This window comes from Rhinolophus sinicus, chromosome 14 (genome assembly GCF_057876585.1).
Source record: "Rhinolophus sinicus isolate RSI-liver-muscle chromosome 14, RSI-T2T, whole genome shotgun sequence".
In the NCBI taxonomy this organism is placed as follows: domain Eukaryota; kingdom Metazoa; phylum Chordata; class Mammalia; order Chiroptera; family Rhinolophidae; genus Rhinolophus; species Rhinolophus sinicus.
Genome location: NC_142514.1, coordinates 182,246,950 through 182,269,091, shown reverse-complemented (window position 1 = coordinate 182,269,091; position 22,142 = coordinate 182,246,950). Strand labels below are relative to the sequence as shown.

The 22,142-nt window shown below is 59.9% G+C and overlaps 1 protein-coding gene across 5 annotated transcripts; it reads left to right on the top strand.

The window, feature by feature from the left end:
• The first annotated feature begins 2,170 nt into the window (after positions 1–2,170).
• CDC42BPG (CDC42 binding protein kinase gamma) lies at positions 2,171–21,157 on the top strand. Of its 5 annotated transcripts, XM_088789682.1 has the most exons (39): positions 2,337–2,476; positions 3,108–3,218; positions 5,057–5,148; positions 5,230–5,313; positions 5,687–5,782; positions 6,070–6,218; positions 6,720–6,813; positions 7,078–7,278; positions 7,404–7,652; positions 8,070–8,149; positions 9,104–9,201; positions 9,295–9,375; positions 9,663–9,772; positions 9,877–10,056; positions 10,351–10,443; positions 10,576–10,697; positions 10,777–10,849; positions 11,075–11,181; positions 11,273–11,387; positions 11,618–11,766; positions 11,855–11,943; positions 12,238–12,290; positions 12,371–12,469; positions 12,550–12,609; positions 12,920–13,025; positions 13,312–13,445; positions 13,524–13,663; positions 13,761–13,842; positions 14,620–14,836; positions 15,462–15,485; positions 15,781–15,843; positions 15,967–16,566; positions 17,662–17,759; positions 17,841–17,925; positions 18,048–18,168; positions 18,308–18,425; positions 18,544–18,682; positions 18,778–18,863; positions 19,969–20,165. In XM_088789682.1, the coding sequence occupies exons 4-39, from the start codon at positions 5,272–5,274 to the stop codon at positions 20,023–20,025; spliced, it is 4,410 nt and encodes a 1,469-aa protein (XP_088645808.1). In that variant the 5' UTR covers positions 2,337–2,476; positions 3,108–3,218; positions 5,057–5,148; positions 5,230–5,271; the 3' UTR covers positions 20,026–20,165. The 5 variants fall into 5 exon arrangements, with proteins under 5 accessions (XP_074192743.2, XP_074192741.2, XP_019593164.3 ...); XM_074336640.2 differs by lacking the exon at positions 3,108–3,218 and having other exon boundaries at positions 2,189–2,476; positions 18,544–18,658; positions 19,969–21,157; XM_019737605.3 differs by lacking the exon at positions 3,108–3,218 and having other exon boundaries at positions 2,189–2,476.
• The last annotated feature ends 985 nt before the right edge of the window (positions 21,158–22,142 follow it).

The window sequence follows — 22,142 nt, the reverse complement described above, 5'->3', positions numbered from 1 at the left end:
GAAGCAGTGAAGAGAGGAGTGCGAATGAGGAGGCAATGGGAAGGTGGATGGTGGAGGTGTGCTCAGACTCCTTCACCTGCTGAGCTGCCCCCAAGCTGGGCCAGGATCTCTGCCGCATGCAGGGCTCCCTGGGATGAGGCCTGTGCATCCCTGGTGGTCTAACACGGGATCAGAGAACAGAACTGCGGGGGCAAAGTAGGACCAAGTCTAGGAGCTGTTTCTGAGGGCAGGGCTGGCGGACTGGCTGCTTGTTGAGGCTGAAACAGGGGTTCAGGTACAGCCTGAATCTTGAAGGGTTTTCTGACCTTGGAGTTGCAAATGAGAACGCAGGGAACTGACCTCCTTTTACAGACAAGGAAACTGAGGCTTGGAACAGGATGTGACAAAAATGAATACAGGACCAAATAGAATCAAGTACCAGATGGCTGGGCAGTGCCTAGGGCCAAATATGTTCTGCCCTATGCAGACCACGGTGGGTCTCAGATTTTGCTGTTTGGGACTCAGTTTCCCCTCTGCTGTATTATGGGGGATGGAGTCTGAAAGGCCAGGGGTGGACTTGTCTGAGAACTCAGCGTTCAGAGAGGCTAAGGGACTTGCTTAAGGTCACACAGAGTAAACCAGGACCCAGAGGCCTCACCAGTTGGTCCTTGATTACTGACTCCTTGAGCCCGTGGTGTGCGGGGGGGGGGGGGGGGGGAATCAGGGTGTCCAAGAGGGGCAGCAAGGAATGGCCCATCTTCCCACCCAGAAGCCTCTCCCTACCCCTAGTTTCCTAGGAGAGGGGTTTGGGCTTGTCCTGAGTACCGGGCCCTCCTCTGGTCTCTGGCGCCCTCTTGTGGCCTCCGAGGGCACGAACCCTCCTGTGGGCCCCACCCCTGCCCTGCCCCCGAAAGGAGGACCCAGAATGCATCAGGTGAGAACCACGAGGGCTCAACCACACCATTCCAACCCCCTCACAAGAGACACAGAGTCGGTGATGGGATCCCCAGATTTGGGTTTGAATCCTGGCTCCCTTCCCTCATCTGATTTGGGTGACACATCCCGTCTCGGTTTCCGCATTTCACAGACCGTGGGCAAGTCTCAGAGGAGAGATCAAATGGGAGACCCCTGAGAAAGCCCCAGGGCGGCTACAGATGCTCAGTTCAGCTTCACGGACATCCACAGGGCGCCTCCTCCTTCAAGGTGACCCTGTCGGGACTCAAGGAGGTCCCCGCGGAGGGAGGAAGGCAATCCCCAAAGAGATCTTTTTTAATGGAAGAACTTGTTGTCTAAGGCCACTAAAACCCCCACCTTTTGATCCTTCCTCTTGGATAGAACCACAGTCCCATGGCATCTGGTCCAGTCCAGCTGGAGACAGCTGGGCAGAAATCAGAAATACTATTGGACAGAGCCAGCCCCTTCCCTCCCCCCGACCTCCTCCAATCCAGCTGGGACCTCTCCTGGTCTTTTAAGATCCTGGCCGGCCTCAGGCCCTGCTCCCGCCCAGGCTTTAAAAGCCTGTAGTGCAGTTACCAATGCAGCCCCATTGCAGGGTCTAGCTGCAGGACCTCCTCACCCTCAGCCCCCCACAATTTGTCTTTGTTTTTCCCCAAGTCTCAGTGTATCCATCTGCCAAATGGGTGTAACCATCCCTGTCTCAGCTACTTGTCTCCCAGGTCGGCTGTACGATACAAATAAAATGAAATCAGAAACTAGCGAGTTTTTTGGAGAAGGGTGCCAAGCGCAGTCGATATCCCGGGGAGAGAGTGGACTACAATTCCCATCCGGCTCCGGGGCCGCGGGCGTACCCAGCCCCTCTCCCTGAACTGGGGGAGAGGGCGGCCACGGGGCAAGGAAAGTTGCAGTACCCCAGGCATTCCCCCCCCCCCAGGTTAGGAGCTGGCGAGAACCCAGATAGGGCTGTGTTTGGGACCGCGCGGGGGTCTAGGTGGCCTTTCCGGTCTCCCTGGGACCACCCCGCCTTCCCCCTCCCCGCCCAGGAGATAGTGTTGTTCGGGACCCGCCCCCCCACTTCCTGGCCAAGGGTTGGCCCCGCCCCAGCGCGTCTCCGCCCTCCCACCTTCACCTACAGTCGTATTTCCCATTGGCCGGCGCGCACCTGCCCGTCTGTCGGGGGCGGGGCGGAGGGCGGGGCGGGGCGCCCAGGTGAGGGCGCGCAGGCGGCGGCGGAGGAAGGTGACAGCGGGGAGGGCGGGGGTGGGGGGAGGACGCACAGAGGACCGGCATATTGACAGACGGACGGACCGACGGACGGACCGACGGACGGGAATGCGGGCGGCCAGGCTCTAGCCTGGGCGTGGGGCTCCGGCTGCAGCCATGGAGCGGCGACTGCGTGCGCTGGACCGGCTGGCGCGGGGCGAGGCCGGCGGCGGCCCGGGGCTCGACGGCCTCCTGGATCTGCTGCTGGGGCTGCACCACGAGCTCAGCAGCGCCCCCCTGCGGCGGGAGCGCAACGTGGCGCAGTTCCTGAGCTGGGGTGAGTGGCACAGGCGGGACTGAGGTGGGGCGGACCCAAGGGCACTGTGCTGGGACCCTCTCCCTCTGCGCTCCACGCCCACAGACCCTCCCGCTGGGAGCCACACCCCCACACATTTTCACACACACACAAAGATGCCTGGAACTGGCCCTGACATGTGCCCCCGGACCCCGCGGGTCTCTCAGTCACCTGCACACCTTACCCTCACTCACGTTCGCACACACACTCTCCTTCCCACTCACAGAACCTGGCACGTGTACACACATATCACACAGACTCACATAAACTTGGTCCCAGGTATAGATCCTACTTGATGCAGGTACACAATACATGCTTGACACAGTCACGTCCAGGATTCCTCTCTCACACATCACACACCTCATGACCCATGAGAACACACACTCACACACAGACTCCAAGGCATGGCACCCACTGACACACATGGTCTCTCGGTCTCCCACATACCACATGGATGCACGGAGGCACTCATATACAGCTAATGGGGAGACCCAGGAAGCTCCACGCTTTGCCCTGCAGACCACACTGGCTGTTACACATTCATGTTTCCACTCACAGATCTGTAGTTATTGCACACTTCCCCACAAACACACACTTCTATCTCTGTGCATAGAAGACCACCCCAGGCTGGATATAGGAACCAACCTCAGCCCCTTTGTGCAAGCTGCTGGCCAGGCTTCCTGAGGGCTTTTCCCCAGGGCCAGGGAGGAGAACCTGGCTGGAGGTGGGTCTGCACCCCTTCCTGGTTGACTCATCTGAGTCACTGGGAGTGGCTGACCCGGGGTGACCCTGAATTCACTGTGGGCACTGGCGCCAACCCCAGGGCTCCTTGGTCACACCCGGCCATGGGGGGAGGGCACAGGGTCTGGCCTGGAGAGTGGGTGAGGCGGGTGTTTGCCCAGTGGGCGACTATCGTTCCTGGCACTCCTGAGTTCTGGGCAGGCATATGGCCCAGTCTGGCACAGTTGGGGGCCTGAGACATGCCACTGAGTTGGCCCCCAGCCTTAGCCCTGTCCTCCAGGGTGAGGGTAGTCAGAAGGCCCCTGCTTCTGCTGCCTGCCCTCCTCCTAGACTCGTGCAACTTATTTGTGTGTCTGACTGTGTTGTCATCACTCCCTGTGACACCCACACCCACGTGTGTGTGTTTGCACACACATGTGCTCCTCCCTGCCTGCCTCTAGCACCTCTGCCTGGGACCCCAGCGTGGGGGCCTGTCTGTTGACATCTCCTAAGGTAACTTGCAGGGCGGTGACTCACTCCCTGCCCCAACTTGTCCCTGCTCCTTCCCAGAGCCCCCATCCCCTGGGGCAGGGCGAGGGGACTGGGCAGCCTGTCCTCGGGGCCTGGATCCTCCTGGCTACAGGCCCCAGGTTTGGCCCCTGTCTGGCGGATGGGTATCCACCCAGGCCTGGTTACCCCTTGGAGGCCTGTGGCTGCTCCTCTCAGCTGCACACACAGACCTGGGAAAGAGACAATTAATTTCTGTAATAAGGTTTCCACCCCTGCTGCGGGGGTGCTGCCTGATAAACCTGTGGAGCAGCTCTCTGTCCCACACACAGACCCGCCCAGCTGGCAGGGTTTATCTCCTGGTGGGGGAAACTGAGGCAGGGAGCCAGACTGCAGCTGTCCCCAACCCCTACTGCTCACTCTTGTCTCTTTAAGTTTCCAGGCCCCAGTTCCCTCCTCCAGGCCTGGGAAGGGCTTGGGAGTGGCTGGAGGTGCCCCTCGTGGGAGTGTCAGGGATTGAGGAAGGAGGTTCTCAGCCCAGTGAAGGCCAAGTCCAGAGAGGGAGGCAGGGCTCAGAGTGGTTGGGCTGGTCAGGCCTGGAGGAGATCCTAAGTGCTCACACCCTCCAGTGCCAGCGTCAGGCTCCAGGGAGAGGGTTTTTGGCCCTGTCTTTGAGTCTTGTGAGAACCTGGGCAGACCTAGCTATGCATGCCAACCAAGAGGCCCCACTCGGGTAGATGGAGCCTATCCTGCAGAGCCCTGCAGAACCCCTGTCCTCTGGGGCTGCCCCGGGCCTCATCCTCAGCCAGGTACCTCTGTGCCTAGAGGGTCCCAAGACGTGCCCACAGCTCCTCAATGGCAGAGAATCCTCTCTGGGGACAAGGAATGTTGCCCGTCCAGTTTCCCAAGACAGGCCCTGGCCTGGTCTTGCTAGGTGGCCAAGAACTGTGCGCTGGGGGTGGGAATGGTATCCCCATCAGCCCCAGGGTGACCTGGCCAGCCAGGGTCAGCCCCCAGGCTGGGGAGACTACAAGTTTCATCAGCCCCTGGGATCCAGGCTGCCTGGAATCTGGGGACAGGGGTCCAGGGAGTGATGGATTCAGGGAGGTCTGGGAGCCAGGTAGTCAGCAGGGTCAGGACCCCACCTTGATGCCCTGATCATGGCTGAATGGGCCGCAGTGCCTGTCAACCCCTCGGCCGTCAACCCTCCCCGTCCTTGGGGAGGTCATCCTTGCCCTGGCCTCATGGGAGTTGCAGCTCCTGGCTTTCTCCCGGTGAGAGAGGGAGCTGGGCCCTCCCCACAGGTTCGTTGAGCCCTACTCTATGTCCCCTTAGCCAGCCCCTTCGTAACAAAGGTGAAAGAGCTGCGGCTCCAGAGAGATGACTTTGAGATCTTGAAGGTGATCGGCCGAGGCGCCTTTGGGGAGGTGAGCAAAGGGCCTGGAGGAGGTGGGAGGATGGTGTTTGCACCCAGGCTGGGCTGACCCCAGTGCTCTCTGTGGCCTCAGGTCGCCGTGGTGAGGCAGAGGGACAGTGGGCAGATTTTTGCCATGAAAATGCTGCATAAATGGGAGATGCTTAAGAGGGCCGAGGTCAGTTTGGGGTCTGGTGGGACTTTGGCACCCTACAAATGGGCAGGGGCGGGTGTGGCCAGTGAGGCTACAGGGCATGCAGGGGAAGGGGTGGTCATGGCTGCCGAACAGACAGAGGATTCATCCCTAATAGCTGCCCACTCCCCCATTCCTTCCTCACAATTAGCCCGTCTTAGAAGCAAGCAGAGTTGTTACCATTTCCCTTATGATAACACTGAGGCCCAGAGCCATAGAGCATGGGCTTGGGCTCACACAGGTGACCTTGATCTGAGCTTCTAGACTTACTGAGTCTCACTCCATCCCCTGAGCTGGAATGGGGGGCTTTCCTGGGCTCTGATCCCACCCCACCTCCTGCTCCCCAAACCTGCTATAGACAGCCTGTTTCCGGGAAGAGCGGGACGTTCTGGTGAAGGGGGATAGCCGTTGGGTGACTGCTCTGCATTATGCCTTCCAAGACGAGGAGTACCTGGTGAGAATACCGGGCAAGGTTGGAGGGGTTTGCCTGGGGGCAAAGAACGAGGCCCTTGGGGGCCAGAGGCACTGGGTCCCTCCTCCTGGGACCAACCAGCTCACCCTCCCTACTAGCTCGAGCGCCTGGAGCCTCCTGTCTGAGCTCTGGCTGGGAGCTGGCTGCTCCAGAGCTGCTGGAGACACAGCCCTGCCTCTCAGAGCACTGAGGGACCACTGGGATGTAGGGCCATGGGGCAGGTACCCCCCATTTCCGTCTGATTCTTGCCCCCACCCACCACCATCTAGTACCTGGTGATGGACTACTACGCCGGCGGGGACCTCCTCACGCTGCTGAGCCGCTTTGAGGACCGCCTCCCACCTGAGCTGGCCCAGTTCTACCTGGCTGAGATGGTGCTAGCCGTCCACTCACTGCACCAGCTGGGTTACGTGCACAGGTGGGGCCCACAAAGCCCCCACTGCCCTATCTAGCCCCTCCTGACAACTCTGGGGACAGCTGACATTTGCTGAGTCCTCACCACATGCCAGGCCCTGTGCTGGCTGCTTCATATGCGTGATGCTTTTGAATCCTCGCCCCAAAAACCTTATGTGAGGGGGGCTGCTATTGTCCCATTTTACAGATGAGGAAGTCAGGGCTTAGCACAGGTAAACACATGCCTGGCTCAAGGTTACTCAACTAGTGGGTGGCCGAGCCATGGTTTACATGGGGACATCTGACCCCTGTGTCCCCCACAGCACACCCTGCTGCCTCCAGAGGTTGTCCGTATGGATCCCTTCCCCCAATCTAACCACCTTCTTGCTTCCTGGGAGCCAGGAGGCCTGGCCACCAGCCTTCCCATGCCCCAGCCCTCCGACACACATGCGTGCACACACAGGCATGTGCCTAAACCCACATCCACATGCACGGGTCAGGCCCTCACTCTCCCTGCCTCCCCCAGGGATGTCAAGCCGGACAATATCCTGTTGGACATGAATGGCCACATCCGCCTGGCTGACTTTGGTTCCTGCCTACGTCTCAACAACAGTGGCATGGTAAAGACCCCACCCCATAGTGGGGGCAGGAGACACCCGGTCAAGAGAGTTCCCAGGGGCCTGGAAAGCACCAGGCCTAGTGCAGGGAGCATCAGGCTCCCAGGGCATGGAAGGGTTAGGCCCAGGCCCCAGATGGGAGCCCCAAGCCAGCCAAGCCCTAAGGAGTGGGGGTTCCAGGCCGAGACCCAGGCCATGGGGAGGGGCTCGCAGGCCCAGCCAAGCCCGAGACTGTCCTTAAGGCATTGTCAACACCACCACCCACAGGTGGATTCGTCGGTGGCAGTGGGGACGCCTGACTACATCTCCCCTGAGATCCTGCAGGCCATGGAGGAGGGCAAGGGCCACTATGGGCCACAGTGCGACTGGTGGTCGCTGGGGGTCTGCGCCTATGAGCTGCTCTTCGGAGAAACCCCGTTCTACGCTGAATCCCTGGTGGAAACCTATGGCAAGATCATGAACCATGAGGTCTGGCTGCCAGGCTCCAGGGTTCTGGGAGGGGAGCGGGACTCCTGTGTCTGAGAGGTTGGTGGTGCCCCCAGGCGGGGGTGGGATCCCACATACCCACCCACACCCCTTCCCTGGGCTTGCAGGACCACCTCCAGTTCCCCCCAGATGTGCCTGATGTGCCAGCCAGTGCCCAAGACCTGATCCGCCAGCTGCTGTGCCGCCAGGAGGAGCGTCTGGGCCGCGGAGGGCTGGATGACTTCCGGAACCACCCCTTCTTCGAAGGCGTGGACTGGGAGCGGCTGGCAACCAGCACTGCCCCCTACATCCCTGAGCTTCGCGGGCCCATGGACACCTCCAACTTCGACGTGGATGATGACAACGTCAACCATCCAGTGAGTGGCGGGTTCCGCTACAGTAGAAAAGCTTCCTTGACCCTCCCTGGAACCCCCTAGAAGTTCCCCAAAGCAGTTGCTAGGCTGGGGATGAAGCCTTTGGACCCCAGAGGCTCATGGGAGTTATGGTTCACCTGCCCTGAGGTGGGTTGTGCCAAGTGAAGGTCCTTTGACCTCACGTCATCCTATTAACTAGAAGTCGTATAAGGAAGAAGATTCCCAGTAGTATCTGGAAGGTCATAACCTCAAGTACTCATAGGAATTGTGGTCCGTTTAGGTAGGGACCATGTTACTCCCACTAGGTTCCCACCTGAGAAGGAGGAGTTTGACACTCCTAGTCCCAGAGTGTCTCCTGGGTCTCAAGTCTCAGCTTGGAGCTACGCTTGTTGACTGACTCTCCTTCCCTTCCTTCTGCAGGGAACCCTGCCACCACCCTCCCACGGGACCTTCTCAGGCCACCACCTGCCATTTGTGGGCTTCACCTATACCTCGGGCTGGTGAGTCTAGTCCCCACATACCTGTGAGAAGCTGGCGGCTGCCTGGCCTGAAGGCCACTGGGAGCGTAATCTGTCAGGACCCTGGGAAAGGGGCTGAGTGTCCCACCTGGTGCCTGCATGTGACAGGCGCTCAGGAAGCACATTGTGAGCCCTCAGGAGAGTAGCTCTCCATGTCCTCAGGGTCCTGGTGATGCCCTGCCCATATCCCCTCTGGGTTCCACCCCAGCAATTGGCCCTCATAGTACCCTCCATGGCGAGCTGGGAGTGTACTGGACTCGAAGCCAAAGGCCTAGCATTGGAAGGGCCCCTACTGCTCCCCGAGCCTTACTTTGTGCTTCTGTAAAATGGGCGAGGTGATCCAGTTCCATCTGTAGGGCTGGCCTGAAACTGCAGCAAGGTTTTGAGAGAGGAGGTGCTCCGAGGTGTAAGCAAATATGTCTGATCTGCACTCAGGATCTCCCACTGTGTGCTGCACTCATGGATCTCCCACTGTGTGCTGCACTCATGGATCTCCCACTGTGTGCTGCACTCATGGAGTGCCCATGGTGTGCCAGGCATGGGTCCCGCAGGGCCCATACCACTGAGTCCTCTTGACAGTCCTCGGAAGAAGTCCTATTATCATCACCATTTTCCTGTAAGGAAACCGAGGCTCAGATATATTAGGTGACTGTTCATGGTCACACAGCTTGTAAGGGCCAGCGCTGGGACTGGAACCTGGGCCTGGGGGACGCTGGAGCCACTGCCCTGGGCTGCTGCCCATGGTACTAGCCTGGAGCCTCCCAAGTGTAGGGTCTGGTCTGATTTGTTTCTCTTCTCGACATAGAGCCCAAGGTTGGGTACAGAGCTGGCACATAGTGGGTGTTTCTTGGGTAGACGAATGATTGGCTGCAGCAGAATGGAGGCAGCTTTGGGGGGGTGGGGTCTCTGCCAACCTCTGTTGCCCTGCTCCCCTAGTCCGGGCCCTGAGAGCAGCTCTGAGCAGTTGGCTGCCCTGGAGCGGAAGCTCCGTTGTCTAGAGCAGGAGAAGATGGAGCTGAGCCAGAAGCTCCAAGGTATGGGGAGCCAACTGGGCCAGGGCTGGGTGGGTCTGACCCGGAGGCTACTGCTGCAGGACTAACTACTCACAGTGCATCCCCCCACTTCAGAGGACCTGCAGATCCCCTCAAACCATCGGGAGCTGGAGCAGCTACGGAATGAAGTGCAGACTCTACAGGACAGGCTGTTAGGTATCCCTACCCTCCACCCTCGCCCCATCTCTTCCTCTTACCCTCACCTCGGAGGCTGACCTGCTTTCCCAGTACAGCTAAGTGCAACCTGGGACATGCCCCTGCTCTGTACTTGCTGTATGAGCTTAGGGAACTATCTGAAACTCTCTGAGCCTCCATGTAGAAAATGGACCAAGGAGACCCACCTCCCAGGCTGTGATGAGGGTTCTATGAGACACTGCACGTGGCGTGCCTGGCTGAGGCTGGGACAGTCAGTATGTGTGGGTCTCAGTGACAATTCCTGGCAGAGATGCTGAGGGACAACAAGACCCCCTTGTCCCAGACGGATGGGCCCCCTGCTGGTAGCCCAGGCCAGGACAGTGACCTATGGCTGGAGAGAGACCACCAGCTCGTCCAGGTGAGGGCCTGGTGAGGTGGGTGAGTGGCCCCGGGCTTGATGCTAGAGAGGTCCTTGCCCTGACTCCAGGCCTTATCCTCCCCACCCCCACCCGAATGCCCCAGGAGCTGGCTGAGGCTCGGGCAGGGCTGCAGGCGCAGGAGACGGAGCTCTGCAGGGCACAGGGGCGGCAGGAGGAGCTGCTCCAAAGGCTGCAGGAGGCGCAGGAGAGAGAGGCAGCCACGGCCATCCAGAACCAGGCCCTGACCTCCCAGCTGGAGGAAGCCCAGGCTGCCCGGAGGGAGGTGAGTCACGGGGGTGGGTGGGGACAGCAGTAGGTCCCTGCCCCCGGGACCCCTGGCATGGCTGGAGGAAGCCCAGGGAGTTGGTTCCAGGTTCTGGGAACACCACGTGCCTTTGCACCCCGCACTGTGGCTGGCAGAGGCCTGAGCAATGGGATGACGGCCGGGTGGAGCGGGCTGGGGGTTCACTGCCTCCCTTCCTCCTCGGGCTGCCAGAGCCTGAGAGAGTGTAGCAAGGCCAGGTAGAGGGTTGGGGTGGACAAGGTCAGCACTGGCTGCCTCTGTACCCCATCGCAGCTGCAGGCCCAGGTGGCCACCCTGAGCCAGGAGGTAACACAGCTTCAGAGACAGCGGGAGCGAAGCCTTGAGAAGGAGTCTTCCCGGGTCCAGGTAGTGATGTCCTACCCTTTGCCAAGTGTCACTTCCCTTGACCTGACCCCACTCAGGTCCAGGCCTGTGTCCAGGGGTAGGGTGGGCGGTGGCTCTCGGGCCCCTGGCCTGACCCGCCTCCATGTCTTCAAGACCGTCCACACAGCCTCTGAGACCAATGGTATGGGATTGCCTGAGGCTGGGCCCCAGGAAGCACAGCTAAAGAAGGAGGTGGCTGCCCTGCGTGTCCAGCTGGAGCAGGCCCGCGGCACCGGGTGAGCTGGGCAGCCGGGGTGGGGGTGGACGGCGTGAGGGCCCGAACTGGGAGTCATGGAGTCATTCTCTAATCCCCAGCTCCAGTGGGAAGGAGGAGGCCTTGTGCCGGCTACAGGAGGAGAACCGGCGGCTGAGCCGGGAGCAGGAGCGGGTGAGCAGGGCAGACAGAAGGCAGGACAGACAGCCAGGCAGCAGGTCTGAGGGGATTGCATGGGGGGGTGGGGGGGCAGAACTGCCAGGGCCCGGGGCTGTTTCCCTCGTCCTGCAGTGCCCACAGCAGGCAGACAGGCTGTAGTGAGTGAGCATGGGTGGGCACAGGCAGGGCTCAGAGGGACTGGGGCCCCTGGAGACTGAGCCCCCCCCACCCGGCCCCCAGCTGACTGAAGAGCTGGAGCGGGAGCAGCAGAACAGGCAGCGGCTGGAAGGTGAGCGGCGGGAGACGGAGGGCAACTGGGAGGCCCAGATCACGGACATCCTCAGCTGGTGGGTGCCATAGGCTCGGGGCTGGCGCTGGGGGCGGGGCCAGGGGGAGCTGAGGGCCCAGCGCATGACCCCGAGTCCCCTTCCCAATCAGGGTGAATGATGAGAAGGTCTCGAGAGGCTACCTGCAGGCCCTGGCCACCAAGATGGCCGAGGAGCTGGAGTCCTTGAGGAACATGGGCACCCAGCTGCTCCCTGCCCGGCCTCTGGTGAGCCCCAGAGATGCCCTGAGGGGGAGGGTTGCCAGTAAACTCACTCCTCAGATGAGGACACAACTCACGGAAGATCAGTGACTTGCCTAAGCTCACAGTGGGTCAGTGGCAGAGCCGGGGTTTTGAGCCTGGCCCAGTGGCATGAGCTGTGGTGTGCTCTGGTGGGAGGGGGTCTCTGAGGCAGCCAAGCCCAGGGGCATCTTACATGGGTGCCCCCTGGCCACCAGGACCACCAGTGGAAGGCAAGGCGCCTACAGAAGATGGAGGCCTCTGCCAGGCTGGAGCTGCAGTCAGCACTGGAAGCTGAGATCCGGGCCAAGCAGGGCCTGCAGGAGCAGCTGACACAGGCGCAGGAGGCCCAGCTGCAGGCCGAGCGGTGAGAGGAGAGGCAGGTGCTACAGAGGGGGCCTGGGACCCATGCCGTGCCGAGGCCTGCGGCAAGCCCTCACCCTGCTCTCCCCCAGCCATCTGCAGGAGGCTGAGAAGCAGAACCGGAGCCTGCAGGAGGAGCTGGTTGCACTTCGGGAGGAGCTGCAGGCCCGCAGGCCGGGAGGTGAGTGGTTGCTTGCATGCCTGGCCTGGAGAAGTCCCCAGCTCCAGCCTCACGTTACCAAGGGGGTCCCACACGGCCTTGCAGGGCTGTGGACACAAGAGTTTGTTTCAGACTCTGCTGCTTCCCCCACCATCGGTTAGCCAGCACCTGCTGTATGCCAGGCCACCACATCCTTCAGTCATTGCCCCATTTTACTGAGGTGGAAACTGAGACCCCCCTCTGGTCTCTGGTTCCAAAGGAATAGTGTTTGGGCCAGGGACCCCAACCCCAGTGACCCATGCCCTCTGTTTACAGATGCCAAGCCCTCAAACTCCCTGATTCCTTTTCTGTCTTTCCGGAGCTTAGAGGTAAGAACTGGGTGCAGGGGCTGGTTGGGGAGGGGGAGAGGCACAGGGGTGCTGACTTTGTCCCTCATCCCAATCCCCAGAAGGATTCTGCCAAGGACCCTGGCATCTCAGGAGAAGCCTCAAGGCCTGTGCTGGAGCCAGAGCTGAGGCCGGAGGGCCGCAGCAGCCTGCGCCTAGGGGTAAGGACTGGCCGGAGACCCGCAGTTGGGGGGCCCTCCCCCTGTGCGCTTCTCACCTATTTGCTCGCTCTCCACTGCAGGCTGTGTTCCCCAGAGCACCTGCTGCTACCACGACCCCTTCAGAAGGTCCTCCTGCAAAGGTCAGTGCCTAGAAAGGGGGGGTGAGTAGAACCAAGAACCAAGGGTAGAACCGAGCCATTCTGCCAGGTTTCCAGTGGACCCTCTTGCTTCCTCCACGTGCATCATGGCTGGCATGCCATGTTGGGGGTAGCGGTGGAGGCAGTGAGTTTGAGCGCTACCAGACTTGCTGGGGCTCAGAGTTCACATTGCTACCTGGCTCATTCCCTGGCCCCGCCTGACACTTAAGGGTGGCCTTGGGCGGGGGGGAGGGCGCAGGGCCCTGGGAGGCTGTGGTCAGACGTGAGTCATGGCCACATTCCCTCTCCCCAGCCTGGCTCACACTTGCTGCGCCCCCGGAGCTTCCCATCCCCCACCAAGTGTCTGCGCTGCACCTCGCTGATGCTAGGCTTGAGCCGCCAGGGCCTGGGCTGTGATGGTGAGACCCCCACCCCACCCATGCACCCGCCTTCAGACACCAGCTACAGCCCCTAGGTGGAGGGAATGAAAGTGGCCCTGATCCTAACACACCCAGGCTGTTTTTCTCAGCCCAGGCTCCGTCTTCCACTGCTCAGTTTTGGTTTTTCTTTTCTCACTTGGGGAATTGAAGACAGTTCAGGTGCCACCATGGCCTCAGGGAAGCTGGGGCTTGGAACACCCAGAATCCTGGTTCCAGGCTGTCCCCACCCAGCCTCAACCATCTGTGTCTCCTGCTTTCCCCACAGCCTGCGGCTACTTCTGTCATTCGACTTGTGCCCCACAAGCCCCACCCTGCCCCGTGCCCCCTGACCTCCTCTTCACGGCCCTGGGAGTGCACCCCGAAACAGGCACAGGCACTGCCTATGAGGGCTTCCTGTCGGTAAGCTGGGGCCAGAGAGGGAGAGGACGGGTGCGGTGGCTGTGGCCTGGCGGGCCCTGCCATGCCTGCCTTCCCCAGGTGCCGCGGCCCTCCGGCGTCCGGCGGGGCTGGCAGCGGGTATATGCTGCCCTCAGTGACTCACGCCTGCTGCTATTTGACGCCCCAGACCCTCGTCTCAGCCCGGCCAGCGGGGCCCTCCTGCAGGCACTGGATCTGAGGTGGGTGCCAAGCAGTGGCGTGGGACAATGGACAAGTGGATGGGTGGGGTGCAGTCAGGGGCAATGCGACCTCTGACCTGTTCCATGGACCTCCCAGGGACCCCCAGTTCTCAGCCACCCCTGTCCTGGCTCCTGACGTTATCCATGCCCAATCCAAGGACCTGCCACGCATCTTTAGGGTAAGCGGTTGGGGTGGGATGAGCCTGACCACCCTCCGCCTCCACTCTGACCCGCTTCTGGCTACTTTTCTCTGTCTTCATGGCTGCCCCCTTCATCCTGCCCCTCCCTTCCACATGGACAGCTACCCTGGCCTCCATTCTGATCCGTGCACCCCTGCTCCATCCTGCAGCACGCTGACTTTTCCGTACATGAAGCTGGCTGTGTCCTGCCTTGTTTAGGACTCTCCTCTGTGTCCCTATCACCCTCAGTGTACTCCTGACCGTGGCCTTGAGGCCCCACATTTCTGATCCTGCAAGCCTGCCTGGCTTCTTTCCAGAGCCTCTCTCTGCTCTGACCACACCTGCTTTCTCCAGTTCCGAAAGTGCCCTGCGCCCGTGGACCCCTTCACATCTGTTCCCTCTGGCCGGCCCCCTGCCAGCGCCTCCCCCACCTGGACCATTCCTGGTTACTGCACTCATCCCCCAGGCTCCAGCAGAAATGTCTCTTCCCCTGGGACATCATCCTTCCCTGCTTAGCCTAGGTTGGGGGCCCTGCTCTGTGTTCCCACAGTGCCCCGTCCTCCCCTACAGTCGCCCCCGTCAGGGCTCTGCAGTTGTCCGTGTGATTATCTGACCCCCCTGTCTGGCTCCTCACCTCCTGTAAGACGGCAGCTAGCTCTGCGCCCGGCAGGCTTACATCAGGGCTAGTATGCACCAACCCCCAGAGAGAGAGAAGGGAGGAAGGACAGCTGACCCTCTTTCGGCCTGTGGCCCTCCAGCCTGGGTCCCTGCCCACAGGTGACGGCCTCCCAGCTGACGGTGCCCCCTGCCATGTGCAACGTGCTGCTGCTGGCAGAGACTGAGGGTGAGAGGGAGCGCTGGCTGCAGGTGCTGGGCGAGCTGCAGCGGCTGCTGGTAGACGCGCTACCGAGACCCCGGCCTGTGTACACACTCAAGGAGGCCTACGACAATGGGCTGCCATTGCTGCCTCACACGCTCTGTGCTGCCATCATCGGTGAGCCTAGGGGCTGCCACCTGCCCAGGCAGGCTGGGGGGAGGAGTCAGGGCCTGTAGAGACGGTGCTGGCCCCGCCACAGTCACGAGGGCCGCTGTCACTGCCCAGTCCCTGCAGCCATGAGCTGTGGGCTCTGTCTTGGCCCACGTGTGTCCTCCTCGACTGTCCCCTAGGAATGGTTGTGTGAGGAGCGAGGCTAGGGAGTGAGGGGCCTGGCTTCTGTTGCTCCACTTCTCTGTGCCTCCATTTCCGCTTTATCTAAAAGAATTTCAGTCTAAAAGATAAGCTTTCTTACTAGCAGCTGGGCAATCATGGGGGCGCCTGGGCATACCTGAGCTTCACACCACCTCCCGTGGGGCTGCTGTGTTCAGCCAGGAGCCTGCGGCCTCCATGACAGACAGCTGGGGGCAAAACAAGGAAGCGGTGCTCCCTGGCTTCCCCGGCAGCCGGGGCCCTGAGCCAGCCTCTCCCCTGGCAAGCTGGGACTCGGGGCAGGAGCCAGAGGAGAGACTGTGTGGGTCCTCCAGGTCCCCTGTGTCAGTCATGAGTCGGGAGCACAAGGGCATTTGTCGAGCAGGTATTGCCGTGAGCTTAACACTCATCCTGCATTGCTTCATCTCCACAGCCTCACAGCAGCTCTGTGAGAAAGGTACCATGAATGTCCCCGCTTTACATTAGGGGAAACTGAGGCTCCGAGAGGTGACATGACTTACCCAAAGTCCCACATCTTGGGGTGGGGGGGCCTCTCACCCAACCCCTGTCCACATAGCCCTTACCCATTAGAGCCAGTCCAGACTCTGGGACAGAAGGGTTCAGTGACACAGGGATGGGATTGCCGTCTCCATGTCCTTAGGAGAAACAGGGGCTCAGAGAGCAGGCAGATTGCCCAGTCTCTGCCTCTGGACAGGCCTTCTGACCCCTGACCCTCTCCTTCCCTCCACCAGACCAGGATCGACTCGCTCTGGGCACCGAGGAGGGGCTGTTTGTGATCCACCTGCACAGTAATGGTACATGCCTGTCTGGGCCAGGGCCTGTGTGGGTGGGGCTCAGTCCCGGGGGACAGAAGAGGATGGGCAGGGGGTTGCTCCGCACACACCTGATGGTGACACTCTCCCTCGCCAACCCCACAGACATCTTCCAGGTGGGTGAGTGCCGGCGGGTGCAGCAGCTGGCCGTGAGCCCTACTGCAGGCCTTCTGGTTGTGCTGTGTGGCCGCGGCCCCAGCGTGCGCCTCTTCGCCCTGGCTGAGCTGGAGAGCACAGAGGTGGCAGGTGCCAAGATCCCTGAGTCTCGAGGCTGCCAGGTGCTGGCAGCCGGGCGCATCCTGCAGGCCCGCACCCCTGTATTGTGTATAGCCGTCAAGCGCCAAGTGCTCTGCTACCAGCTGGGTCCAGGCCCGGGGCCCTGGCAGCGCCGCATCCGTGAGCTGCAGGCACCAGCACCTGTGCAGAGCCTGGAGCTGCTGGGCGACCGGCTGTGTATAGGGGCAGCTGGTGCCTTTGCGCTCTACCCGCTGCTCAACGAGGCTGCGCCCTTAGCACTGGGGGCTGGTCTGGTGCCTGAGGAGCTGCCACCATCCCGTGGGGGCCTAGGCGAGGCACTGGGTGCCGTGGAGCTCAGCCTTAGTGAGTTCCTGCTGCTCTTCACCACTGCCGGGGTCTACGTGGACAGCACCGGCCGCAAGTCTCGCTTCCATGAGTTGCTATGGCCAGCAGTGCCCACGGGCTGGGGTAAGGCTTGTGGAGGGCCGGGTGGGTGGGGCCAGGCCCCTGTGGTGTATCCCACACGTCAGAGGAAGACAGGGTCCTGCCCAAACTCCTGAGCTTGGCATTGGAAACCGGTGTGTACCCTCCTATCCTGTTCCCCTGGGTGGCTTGCAGGAGGTCTTACTCTTCCATTCCTTCACTCACGTCTTCCTCCTGCCTGACTGACTGAACTGCTCTCCTCTTTATACTCAGCAAACTCTTAAGCAAGTCCAGCCCCAATATCTGCTCAGGGCCTGGAGCTGGTAGGCCCTCCATAAATGACCAGCATGACTGCTGTCATTGTCATTATTGCTTTCAGGCCCCCTGCCTTGTGCTTCCCCATCACTGGTCCTTTTGCTCTCCCACCTCTTTGTTCAGACCTCTGCCCTGGCTCTTAGCATCTCCTTGTAATGACTGGTTTGGTGCACTGGGGGCCTGCACATGGGCTGGGTCTGGTTTCATCATCACATCGAGCACCCACCCCAGGCAAGCACACCCCAGGGGCTATTACTTTTTGGAGGAAGGCATGAATGAGTGGGGGAGTCTGGCACATTCACAGGTAACTGGTAGGATGGAGTATAGGCTTAAAAGGAGGGATAGAGCTCCCTTCATGAACAATGGCACTTCTGGGTGGGGCCTGTGGGTTGGGTGTAGCACAGACAGTCACCATGTAGGAGTTGGACCCAGACAGCCCGGGGCCAGTTCCCAGCTCTCATTCACCACTGGGTGACCTTGCCCATTACTTAGCTCTGGGGTTTCTGGTGTCTCATCTGGAAGTTAGGGGTGATAACTACCTGCCCAGAGCTGTTTGAGGATTAAAGGAGAGAAAATGTGCGAAGTGTTTAGAACTATGCCTGGCGTGGAACAGAGTGGCGCTCCATGATTGTTATCTCTGATTTGTTATGGAGGTTGGGTGGGGCGACTGGGAGAGTCTTCAGAAGAAGGGCCTTTGGTAGGACAGGAAGTTATTGTGCTGTGACAGGGCACAGGGTGTTCCCCATGGTACTGAGCAGCAAACAAGCCCAGAGAAGTGCTCCACTTGCCCAGGGCTGCACAGCACAGGCAGCTTCCACCCTATAGGTTATGCAGCCCCCTACCTGACGCTGTTCAGTGAGAACTCCATCGATGTGTTTGACGTGAGGAAAGCAGAATGGGTCCAGACGGTGCCACTCAAGAAGGTGAGGGCTTGCCAAGACCCCTGGGGCCGGACTGGGGTAGGGTGGGGTAGCATGGCTTGACCTCAGTGTCTGCTGCCTCAGGTGCGACTTCTGAACCCAGAGGGCTCCCTGTTCCTCTATGGCACCGAGAAGATCCGCCTGACCTACCTCAGGAACCGGCTGGCAGGTGAGGGAGTGTGTGTGCATATGTGTACGTGTATTGGCATGTGTGCGCTCACCTGTGCACATGTGTGGGTTTGGGACCCTGGGGACTTGTGAGTACCGCCAAGCTCTCTGCTTCTCCCACAGAGAAGGACGAGTTCGACATCCCGGACCTTACCGACAACAGCCGGCGCCAGCTGTTCCGCACCAAGAGCAAGCGCCGCTTCTTTTTCCGAGTGTCTGAGGAGCAGAAACAGCAGCAACGCAGGTGCGCGTGCGCGATGCAATTGATGGGCGGGGCCTCTCGCTCTTGGGGGCGGGGCGAAGCACAGACTCGCCCCAGCGGCGCGGGGAGGATGAAGAGACTTCGCCTTCGCTGCCCGGTTCCTTACGCCCTCTGCCCGCAGGGAGATGCTGAAAGACCCCTTTGTGCGCTCCAAGCTTATATCACCGCCCACAAACTTCAACCACCTGGTGCACGTGGGCCCTACGGACGGGAAGTCCAGTGCCAAGGACCTGACCCGGGTGAGTACTCCGGAGCCAATTACAAGCGTCCCAGGTGAGGCTGAGCCAATCACAGGCCCCTCCAGTGCGCTTGAGCCAGTCGCAGGCCTCTGCTTACCTGGGACTGGTCCCCCAACAGGCTCCTGAAGGGAAGGGCCGAGGTTCCCGCGGCTCCGGCCCACAGCGGCCCCACAGCTTCTCAGAGGCCTCGCGGCGTCCAGCTTCCATGGGCAGCGACGGGAAGGCAGACCCCAGTAAGGACAGCTTCACAACCTCCGGTACCTCCACGTTCCTCCCCCTTTTTTCCACCCGCTTTGGACCCCTTATATCTGACCTTGGATTTTTTTGTCCCCTCATCCTGCTCCTGGAACAGTGAAGAGGAAGCCTTGGACATCTCTGTCCAGCGAGTCCGTGTCCTGTCCCCAGGGATCTCTGAGCCCCGCAGCCTCCCTGACACAGGTGACCAAGTGGCTTTTCCCTCCCCCACTCAAAGGACAGGCAGTTCTGTTCTGTATTAGGGTCTTTACTGGGACCTGAGGCCAGAGAACAAACAGCCCATCCCTTACCTGGATCCTAAGAGATGCAGACATTTTTACCTGCCTCACCCCACAGCCGGGCAGGCGGGGGCGGGGGGCAGCAGAGGGCTGGAAGGGGGAATCTTGGCCCTGACTGTCCCCCACTTAGGTTGGTGTGGCCCCAGCCTAGGTGCCCAGCTTCCCTGAGTTTGTCTCACCTGTAAAATGAGGTTATTATTGTGAGACCTGTATGAGGTGATGACACCTCAGCATAGTGCCTGGCACATGAGGACAGTGCCACTGAGGGGGAGCTATTGGGATTCCTAACAGAGGCCCAGCCCGTGAGAGGGAACAGTCCACTCTGGCTGCGGACAGTGGAAGACCTAAGAGGAGATGGGGAGGCTCCCACTCACCTCCCAGCCTCGTCTCCAACTGGCACCCCCACTCCAACCACACTAGGCCACTCAGAGCCCTGGGACTTGCCATATTCTTTCACACCTTCAGGCTCTTGGCCCTGCTGTCCCTCCTGCTTTGAATGCCCTTCCTTATCCTCAACCTGATTAATACCCTGGCCACCCGCAATGCTCGGCACCAATATCACCGCCAAAGACCACCTGGCTGCCTGGTCAAGTGGTCACTGCCTTCCTGGGGCTCGTGCCACCTTCGGTGCCCACCTCCCTCCCCCCATTCCGTGTCAATTCTGCGGTGCTATGGTTTTTGTCTGGGTGCCAGTCCTCTTCCCTCAACTGTGGGCTCTTTGATGGTGGGGGTCAAGTTTGTCTTCTGCCCAAAGTAAAGCATGTTTGTTGGTTGAATGAAGAATGGAGTGAATGAATAAAGAGACGTTGATTCGGGCTCCGGCATTAAGTAGGAGTTCACCAGTTTCTTCTCATATACCCCTACCCCCAGCTCACAGCTGGCGTCCTCCAAGGGCCCTGCGGCATGCAGCAGGTGATGGGTCCTAGGAAGGCTTCTCGAGACACTGGCCTGGTGGGGAAAGAGTCCTGCCTTCCTCTTTCCGCACTGACATCCTTCTCTTTCCCCTACAGGTCTCAGAGAGGCCCCGGAGTCTCCTCCTAGCCCCTGAAGCAGAGAGCTCCCCTTGACACCCTCTGGCAGGGCACACCCGAACCCCAGGACCAAGAGACGTGAGGGAGCAGAGAGCTTAAGGGATGCCATACTCCGGCTGGTCCGGGACGTGTGGAAATTCGGACTCAGGGAGAGCCCGGGCTGGGCAGCGACTGGGAGACTGGTCTGGGTTTCCAGGACCTGGGGAGCCTGACTCCCAGCCTTCATCCCACCCTTCCCCTCTACTCCCAGCCCAACCTGTACTAGCCACTGGGAATAGAATGGCCCCCCTTCTTCCCTAGGGGCCCCTCTATCCTGGGGTCCAGGGGTGATTGTGCCAAAGCTCTCGTTTCCAGTGCCAAGCCCTAGGAGGCTTGTAAGCAAGAGTCGGGATGAGGGACAGAGACGGGCCAGTTCCCTTGGGCAGTCTGGGGTCTTGGCCGCGGACTGTGTAGGCTCCAGTGAGGCAAGGGTCAAGTCAGGAAGGACAGGCTCTAATCCAGAGGGAAGGAAGATAGAGAAGCAGGGGAAAGGATGTAGGTGAAGGAGGTGAGAGGGAAGTTGGGAGAAAGCAAGTGGAGGAGGAGGTCATAGTGATTGGAAGGAGGGGAAAGCCATCCAGAGGAGAAGGAGAGAGGGATAAAGGAGGACACTGAAGGGTAGAGAGAGACAAGAAGAGAGGAGCGGGGGAGAGGGGACTGGGGGAATACATATCCAGGGTCCTTTCCCTCTGGGGAAGAGCTTGTGGGGTTTGGGAACAGGGAGAGGCTCCATGAGCCAACTGACATTGTCACCTAATCCGTCTATAGGAGAAGATAATTCCTAGACAGGGATGGGATGGGGAGGGTATTTATAAGGGCTACTTGGTGGGAGATGGGCACCCAACGGGGCCATTGGACGGTCTCCAGGCATACTCTGGCCCTTCCCAGAAACGGGGAGGGGTCCTTTTTCTCAAAGCTTCAACCAACTATGTATTAGGGGATGATAGGGAACATTTATTATTGAGCACAGTCATTATTATTATTATATTACTATTTTTATTAAACCTCCCCCTACTAATGAGTAGGGGGCAAAATAAGTATTTATCTCCTCAAATGCCCTATTCCTGGGAGGGGTGACTCTGACACTCTGTGAGGCAGTAAGGAACCAATAAACACAACTTTGTAAGTGTCTGGCCTCCCTGCCTGGATCTCTCTTCTGAAAGTTCAGAAAAATGGAGGGATCGGAGGTGGAGGAAGGAGTGGGGGTATCAGGGAAAGTTAAAGACCAGGTTATCGTCCCTGTAATTTCAAGAATCATGTGAAACATTCAAGTGGGGGTAAATGAGAGTTTAATAGCGAAGAGATGGTTTTCAGAAGTGGGCAGCATTAAGGGTACTCACCAAAAAGTGGCAGTGCCCCCGAGCCCTAGCAGCAGTGGGGAGCTCTTGCCACCCCCAGGCCAGCAGGGCAGGAAGAGGCAGTGGTGTTCCTGATGGGAGCTGTGGCTCTCAGTAAAAGAACCTGGCCATGGCCAAGCAGGAAGGCAGCCCAGGAAGTAAAGTCTTCCACCTCATTGCTCCCTCCCATCTCCTGCCTTGTTTTGTCCAAACCCAAGCAGCAGCCAGAGGACCCTAGCACTCAGTTTACTGCAGGTCCTAGAAGGCAGCCATGGGGCCACTGAGCTGTGTGGGGAAGGGTGGAAGTGGATCTGGATGGCCTATCCTGCTGCCCCATCCGGGTGAGGCTGCTGAGGAGAGAAGAGGAGGGGAGGGCTAAGAGGGGTCTCACTTGTTCTTAGCTGGGGTGTTACTGGGCAGGACCCAGCTTGAGGCAGAGCTGGATGAGGAGGGAGGGTAAGGGCCTGTGCCCTAGGATCAAGGCAGGTCTGGGAGACTGATGCCTGTGCCCTGTGGCTCATGGCAGGGTCTACAGCTAGAAGTACCAAGGATCCAGGTGTCATGTTTGATTGGGGGTTGGGGGTTGGAGGGTGCCCATGGAATTCCAGGGCCTGGTTAGGAGCCCAGCCTTGAGAATCAGACAGACTGGATTCTAGTCTAGCTGTGCATTCGTGGACAAGGTACCTGACCTCTCTAAGCCTGTTTCCCATTCGGTAAGTGTGGATCATGAAACGCATCTCATGGGTAGTTCTAGTGAGATTTGGTGAGATAATGAAT